The sequence below is a fragment of the Mesitornis unicolor genome, unplaced genomic scaffold, assembly GCF_000695765.1.
Source record: "Mesitornis unicolor isolate BGI_N332 unplaced genomic scaffold, ASM69576v1 scaffold15229, whole genome shotgun sequence".
In the NCBI taxonomy this organism is placed as follows: Eukaryota; Metazoa; Chordata; class Aves; order Mesitornithiformes; family Mesitornithidae; genus Mesitornis; species Mesitornis unicolor.
The window spans coordinates 5,124-13,311 of NW_010209375.1; the positions used below are offsets into that span (position 1 = coordinate 5,124).

Sequence of the window (8,188 nt, forward strand, 5' to 3'; positions counted from 1 at the left end):
GCAAACCTCACTTTCTTGACAACAGATCTACATCTGCCCATTTAAGTGAACAGGTTAAATGCCACGCTGTTGCCATTGATGATCAAAGCAATGGGATCACTGCAGAAGCAAAACAAGCACATTGTAAAACAATTCCTAGAAAGAACCAGAACAAAAATGTCAGTGAAGGTGCAAATTCTTTAGAAATGGACAAGGAAAATCTTGATATGACCGGTAACAATGGGAATACTAAAAGAAGCCAGGCTGTAGAAATGAATACTAAACATCTTGGGATGATAATGGTTGATAGGAAGCTTGGAAAAACAAACTTTCAGGCTAGTGGTCCAAGTCCTTGTGCAAAGAGTGTGTGTTCCTTACAAGAGCAAAAGAAACAAGTCCCTGAGAGTATTGCCACTGACACCTGTGCATTCGTGTTTTTACAAAGTCAAGAAGTTGTTGTGTCTCAGCCTTTGGAAAAAAAGGCTACAGTTTCCTGTACAAGTGACAAAACAGGCAGGTTTTCAGATGATGAAAACATGGACATAACCAAAACTCTTCCTGCTGCCTTTGATGCTCCTCCTATTAATACAGTACAAGAATACGAGAATAATCATAATCAAAATTGTGTAATATCCAAGCAGCAGCAAACCCAGACCTTTCAGTTTTCTGGTAGTTCTTGTGTAGATACCACAAGTCAGACTGCAACAGCAGAACGGGGGGATTTGAAAATGAACACAAATAAGCAAACTGTTACTCCCTTGGCTCCAAATGGTTCATTTATTTCCAGTAATGAGTCTGTTCCCTCTGGAATGAAAGGAAATGAACAACTTGGAATAAAAACAGATTGCCAGAACTCAGACAGGCTGGAGAAAACCCTTACTCTGAAGGTAGTAAACAAAGCATTGTCAACTGGAGAAGATTCTGAGAGAGAATTTTCAATCGGTAAAACAGTTTCTTCAGAAGAGGACTTTCAAAATCCTCGATCAGGTCATGGCCTGCACTTGAGGGCTGCTGAAGTGCCGTTTCTAGCCAGTATTCCTGAACCACCTAAGGCAAGTTCCCAATTGCCTTCACTTTTAGAAAAATCAGTTGTGATTCCCTCTGGTGAAAACATGGACTTGACTGGAAACTATGCAGTAATGGTTCCTGATCACAATATCAATGCTGGTTTATCAGAAAGAAAAGCAGTACCTGGATACCTTGTTGCAGATGAAAATAAAATAATGTCCTTAAAAAAAGGGGTCACAGTGACAATAAATAGTCAGGAGCAGCCTACGTATGATGTGTACTCCTTGGTATCTGGCAATAAGATGTCAACCATGACTGGTTTAAAACATTTGACTTTTGCAGATGAAAAAACTACCATATTTTCAGAAGATGCTGATATGGACATCACCAAAAGTCATACAGTTTCAGCAGACAAAATAATTTTGTGGAGTAAAAGTTCAAGCAATGACATACCCTTAATTTCTGGGGATAAAACTTGTGTTTTTACCTACGATGACCCAATGGAAATAAGTAGACTTGATATGGCTGTCATTGATAAATCTATGGAAAAGGCTGTATCTCAAGGGATGCTTAACACAGCTAGAAGGACTGGAAGGAAAAGCTTGAGGGGAACAGCAGGGGAAAGGACTGTTTTATTTTCACTGAGTGATGAGAATAATGATATGGAGATCACAAAGAGCCATACAGCTGCAATAGGCCATGAAATTGTCTTGCAAAAGGAGGTATGGCCTCATTCTCTCTCTTCAGCTCATCCTGTTAAAACTGTTATGTTCACAGATAGTCAGGCTGACGACATTACCAACTCTTGCTCTGCTGATAAAATGACCATAAAAGTTGTACATGATGATAAGCCGAACTTGGTTGGGCAGCAGGTTAGACAGCAAGCACTTTCAAATAGCGAAGCTACGACGTTTGCTGTGGAGGATATGGAAATCACTAAAACCCGTAATGTAGCTTTGGAAAATTCTCTGCGAGGTAGGCAACCCAATCAGCCTGTGCCTTTTAATGCCACAATTATATTCACAAGTTACCAGGCTGACATGGAAATGACCAAGTCTCGTTCTGTTGATGAACATATTGGAAGTGTCTTACATGAGGATAGATTAAACCTGGTGAAACAGGTTGGAGAGGAGGCTGCTTCACATAGCAAAACCATCGTTTTTACTGTGGCTGAGGATATGGAGATCACCAAAGCTCAAACAGCTATATTAAGTAGTATAACTGATGTACAGGATGGAGAGTCCATTCGAGCCGTTTCAGCAGTTCCTGCTGATAAAATCGTGTTTACCCACAACCATAGTGATATGGAAATAACTGCATCTCATACGATTGCTGTTGATAACAATATTGATGGATTTGAGAACCAAGAAGCATCACATAAAAGCACTCAGCAATCAGACTTGCACAGGGCATTGTTGTCTTCTTGCAGTGATGAAATGGATTCCCCGCATACGAAAGAACTGAACGACGAGTATCATGCAAAATCTAAGGATAAGCCCAGCATTCCCTCTTCTGCTTCTTCAGTCTCAGCATTTCCCAGTGTAAAAGGAGCTACCAAAGTCCCCAGTGGCAGGACACCATACTCTGTTTGTTCTGTCTTGCTTCCAGAAGAGGTTATGGATGTGCAGGCACCACAGGAGCTTAACCTTCCCACAGATATTTCTGTCCCAGCAAACAGTGAGCAGGATCTCATACCACCAGAAAACCTGAAATCAAGGAGAGTATCTTTAAAGCTTCCAAGTCCCATGGATTGCAGTGAAGAAAGTGGTGATTTGGTATCCCATGTTTCATTGCCCATCAAGCAAGCAGATTCTTTGAAGGGTTCTCCAGATGCCTGTAGTACTCAGAGAAACCAAGTATCGAAAGATGATTCGTCTAGACATGAAGATTTAGCTACAGATTTAGGCTTGGCTGGAGTAAGCCTTGTTCCACTTCCTAACAAAGAATCAAAGAAAAATGAGGGGCTGTCAGCTGAAGGGGAGACACCTCCGAAAGACTTTCAAATTAACTCCGAACAAACTGAGCAACTTTTGGTCAGTGACAGTCCAAGAGATCAAATAGATGCCCCTCTTGCACCTGCATTATCAGGTATTTTAAATGTTCGTTCAAAACTGGAAAATATTAGAAGGAAATCTGCAGTCCCCTCTGTTTCTGAAACTGCTTTTTCTGACCAGTTGCCCAAATCATCAGCTCAGTCAGAGGATACCTTGAGGTTAGGAAAAAATGAACCAAATAATTCATTTCATACCGAAGAGCAGGAGAACACTTGTCTTGAATCTGGAGCTGCTCCCATAGATGCAAATTTAGGCATGCCACTTAAGGATAAATTTCAAGGAACAAACGTCCCTCTAGGTATCTTCCTGCCTAAATTACCAAACAGAAGAAATCCTTCTGTTTCCAGTGTACAAGACACAAATGCAAAACCTTCGGACAAAGGAGAAGCACCAGTGTCAGCCGTAAGTGTGAACACTGCTGAAACCCAAGGTAGGCAGAACTTCAGCCCTTCTCAGTTTATAGCAGAAGAATTTCTTCCTGTCTGCCTACAAGAAATGGATTCAAATGAATCTGTAAGCTCTGAACTTGTGGAAAGTGCTTGCAATGACATAAGCAAAAACCAAACCTCCCACCATGAAAAGAATCAATTTGAAGAGACAAAGACTTGCAACAACACAAGAAGAGCTTTGGAACAAGATGAGGAGGGTCTTCCAAGCCTAAAGAAGCTCAAGAGGGATGAAAACCTGGATGGTGAGGCCTCCCAAGACTTGCAGGTGAGACTAATCACTCATTGCAAGGACACAGTGAACACTAACAGGGCTTATCTTTAAATTTCAGGGTGTAACAGATCTATTGGTAGGTTTTCTTGTTTCTCTTGATCACCAGTTTGCTGTAATTTTGCTGTGTCTTCCCTGTATTTTTCATTGTTTTGCCCTAATAGAAGAATCAGGTTGGTGTGTGCAGCTTTCCTGAACCATGCAAAACAGACAGAATAAGGGCTATGTCAATTCTAAATAATTCTCTCCATACTATCCTTTTAATCCTTTGCTGACTAAATACTCTCATCCTCTGAACTAAACTATTTGCTAGTTGTTGCTTAGGCACAACGATAGAGTAAGGCTTAACACAATTACTTAAAATCCAAACGTGGATGTTTAGTTTAAATTAGCTTTTTTATAAACAGCATAAAGTGCAGCTGAATCGAGAATATCCGTGCAAATATGGAACAGCAGTCTGACCTTAAAAATGAGTTTGTACATTATCAGTAGAAACTTTCTAGCTCCAAAAGCTGGAAGGGTGTGCTGCGATGGCTGCTGCTTTGGTGGGGAAATGAATGAAGGATTTTGCAGCTTTACTTCCTATGTGTCATCGTAGGACATGGCTTAAGCAGCCGTATGCTGCTCTGTCATGCTGATTATGTGAAATGTCCCGATACTAAAAATGAAACAATCCTGAATGTGGAGAAATGGCTACAATAAACTACTGATTGACTTAGTCTTGTATTGTTCGTATAACTCTCTTAACATTTTTTTTTAATATTAGTTTACTTTTGGTGCTGCATCTCAAAACCAAGTAGAAGCTCATGAAGGTGAAGATCCTCCAATTCTATCAGCTAAAAACCCTGACTGTACTCATGCCAGCACCAGTAGCTCCCTGGATTCTGTGAAGCCTGACACCGAATTAACAAGTAAGGCTTCCTTTGTGGTGATAGTCTCAAACCTCGTGTTCTTTACGCTTATTCAAGGAAGATCCCCACCCGTGCTTTTCTCTTCTGGCTAAGAGTCCAAGCTGTTCAAGGAAAACTGAAATGGGAAGCGTAAGGAGCAGAATTTAAGCACAGCTTTGGTTTCAAGGGCAAGTTGGGTTGATGAGGCAGCTTAGTTACCTTAGCACAGAGCAAATCCCAGTCTTAAACTTTACTGGCCCAAAGATGATTTTAAGCTGGTTCCATGCAGAATGAGTCCGCATGTCTCAGCACTGCTTTCTTGGAAAAAGACTCCTTGGAAAGCATCGAAAGGACAGGGTCTAAGCAGATTGAGCCTCCAAGTTTAATTGGCTCTTGCTAATTAACTGATACCTAACAATGAGGCAGAAATCTGCCAGTCATCTGGTCAGTGATATCTTGCCTCTACTTACAAAGCCAATTTCAGTTTTGACCTCCTGCAACTATGAAAGCATATGGCTTATCCCATAGAAGTTGGGCTCTTTTGGGTGAGAAACTGGCACTTGTTGGCTCAGAACTTGAACACCATCAGGATGACCATGAGCCAGCAATGTGATCTTGCGGCCAAGAAGGCCAATGCCATCCTGGGGTGTATCAGAAGGGCTGTGGTTGTAGGGCAGAGAGGTTCTCCTTCCCCTCTACTCTGCTCTGGTGAGACTGCATCTGCAATATTGTGTCCAGTTCTGGGCCCCTCAGTTCAAGAAGGACAGGAACTGCTGGAGAGAGTCCAGCAGGGCCACAAAGATGATGGAGGGAGTGGAGCATCTCCCTTCTGAGGAGCGGCTGAAGGAGCTGGGTCTCTTTAGCTTGGAGAAGAGGAGACTGAGGGGTGACCTCATTCATGGGGATCAATTGGGAAAGGGTGAGTGTCAGGAGGAAGGAGCCAGGCTCTGCTCTGGGATGTCCAATGCCAGGACAAGGGGCAATGGGTGCAAGCTGGAGCACAGGAGGTTCAACCTGAACATAAGGATAAACGTTTTTACTGTAAGGGTGACAGAGCACTGGCCCAGGCTGCCCAGGGAGGTTGTGGAGTCTCCTTCTCTGCAGACATTCAAAACCCGCCTGGCCGTGTTCCTGTGTGACCTGGTCTGGTGATCCTGCTCTGGCAGGGGTTGGACTGGATGAGCTTTGGAGGTCCCTTCCAACTCCTGAGATTCTGTGATTCTTTCTCAGTTTTATGACTTTGTAGTATGTTACATATAGCTCTCCTCCCGTAGAAAAGTGAACTCTGTCATTTCATTACTGCTCTGACATAGATTTTATGTTCTGTTAGATCTAGTTCTCCTCTTCTTATTTGTCCCAAGCTGCTGTGTCTTCAGTTGCTTCATTGAGCACTGGAAACACACATGAAGTTCAAACTCTACAGTAAAATTGCTTTTTTGCTGGAGCTAATAAGCTTAGATTCATATTTCTGATAGTATATTATTAACCTCAGCAATACTCATTTTTCTCTAGTTCAGCGAAGCAGCCAGATGGAGTCTCAGCTTCTCGGAGACAGCATTTGTGAAGAGAACTTACGGGAGGTATGTAAATAGCTGAAAGATGCTAACTGCTTGTCCTAACAGGAAAAATACTTGTGTGCATATATGCAAGTAAGCATTCTTGCTTGAAAAATGCATTTATCTGTATGTTTTTCCTAATATTTACAGAAATTTCAGAACGGTGTTATCACAGTTGGGGAGTTTTTTACCCTTCTTCAAGTCCATGTTCCGCTTCAGAAGCCCCGGCATAGCCATCTTCCAGCTAGTGTGAGTATATCTGTCCTTTGAGATGCTTAATATAACTGTCCTTAAATTATATTCCTTTGTCTTTTTTTTTTTATTATTATTTTTCATCAACAAACCGGTTGGTATTAAAGGTCTTTAAGTGAGTTAAACCAGAAGTCGGTTTCCACCTTGACAAGTGTGCTGGACACTGCATGTTTCCTCTTGTCTCTTTGCTTTTTCACCTCTGATAAGTCTGGTTTTTTTTCTTCAGTGCTGAAAAACAGATTTCAATGTCTTCGTGGAATACCATATATTCAGGATTATCTGTTTTTGCTTTTTGAACTTGTTTTAAGGCTGAGAAGTTTGAAAGTAAGAATTAGAAGTTTTTTAAGCATGCAGGCAGGTCCCACTCATTGGTAGTACTCTGATGCTGAACAAGGCAGAAATCTTACTTTGCAGTCATCCTGAAAACAGGGCCTTCTAAAGGCACCTTATTTTCATAACAGTTTTCTTAAGACTAGTGTTTCAGGCTGAATTATTTGTACGTGTTTGTGTGGCCAACTGAATTTCTAACTGGATGCTGTCTCTGTTATCTGTCTGGGTTTCACCGATGATCTTTGAGGAATGGAACTTAAGTAATGAAGCAGTGTGGATGAGCTGCTTGGTTTTCTGTATGTAGGTATTATACTGATAGTGACCAATTTCTAATTGAAAAATAAACAACACTAGCACCCACTAAAAGCCCTAGGAAACTTTCTCTGAAGGGAAGGATTTAATGTCAGTTATTTATGTGCTTCAATATATAGGCAGCTTGCTGAAATACCCCATCATATTTATTTGATGTACCTAAGACTTGTTGAAAATTGAGAACTTTGATTCTGAATCAAGCGTAGCTATCTTGTTTTATTCTAGAGCACTCTTGTTACCTGGATAACGCACACATTATTTTTAAGTCTTTATCTAAAAGGAAGTTAACCTCTTTCCATATTTTTTGAGCTCTAGTGATGAGGCACATGTTCCAATAGGAAGTCCATGCTTAAAAATAAGGAAACATGGGGCGTAGAAGTGGAATAAATGATCTAAGGTTATATGACTTGCCTCAGAATGAAATATGACAAGTCCAAAATAAAAACAGTTATTTAAGTATGTCGGGCTACCCCCCATTAGGGTTTTTGTTTCATTTTTTTCTGTTCTGCAACCATAAATTTCCCAGGCCTGTTGCTGGTTTTTGCACACGAATTGATTCGAAGTTACTCTTTCTGAAAAATACGCATCTTTTTCTCTTTCTTCACAATTTTTCCTTCTATTTTCCCCAGTGTGCAGTCAGTGCACCACCTACTCCAGAAGACCTCATCTACAGCCAATATGTTTATCGCCCCAAGCTGCGTATTTATGAAGAAGATTGCCAAGCCCTTTCTCAGAAGATAGATGAGTAAGTGTTTTCCCAGTCACAGAGTGTATTAGTAATTTTATTTGTTCAGCTCTGGTTGCATACAGAGTGGCCTCAAGAAAGTTAATACATTGCGTATGGGAAAAATTAAAAATTATAGCCAGTTTATTACAGATTTAGATTTAGATGATATAGGGCTAACTTCTGGGGAGGAGTTGTGGTTATGGAGATAAGTAAAGCTTGACTTTTCCTCAAGTAATTTATCTTTTACTAATAGCGGGTTTCAATTGCACATCAGAAGAGTTAAAGTAAAACCCTCTAAATTGTTTCCAAAATGATCTAACATAGAAAGCAGAATCCTCAGCAAGTTCGCAGATGACACCAAGC

At 40.9% G+C, this 8,188-nt stretch overlaps 1 protein-coding gene across 1 annotated transcript in view; it reads left to right on the top strand.

The window, feature by feature from the left end:
• CASC5 (cancer susceptibility candidate 5) overlaps window positions 1–7,847 on the top strand; it is a gene marked incomplete at its 5' end in the record, with an annotated part of 12,883 nt that extends 5,036 nt beyond the window's left edge. The window contains 5 exons of the mRNA XM_010192866.1: window positions 54–3,755; window positions 4,525–4,669; window positions 6,161–6,228; window positions 6,355–6,453; window positions 7,728–7,847. Coding sequence (XP_010191168.1) covers window positions 54–3,755; window positions 4,525–4,669; window positions 6,161–6,228; window positions 6,355–6,453; window positions 7,728–7,847 — 4,134 coding nt within the window. The remainder of the gene's footprint in view (window positions 1–53; window positions 3,756–4,524; window positions 4,670–6,160; window positions 6,229–6,354; window positions 6,454–7,727) is intronic.
• Between the last annotated feature and the right edge of the window lie 341 nt (window positions 7,848–8,188).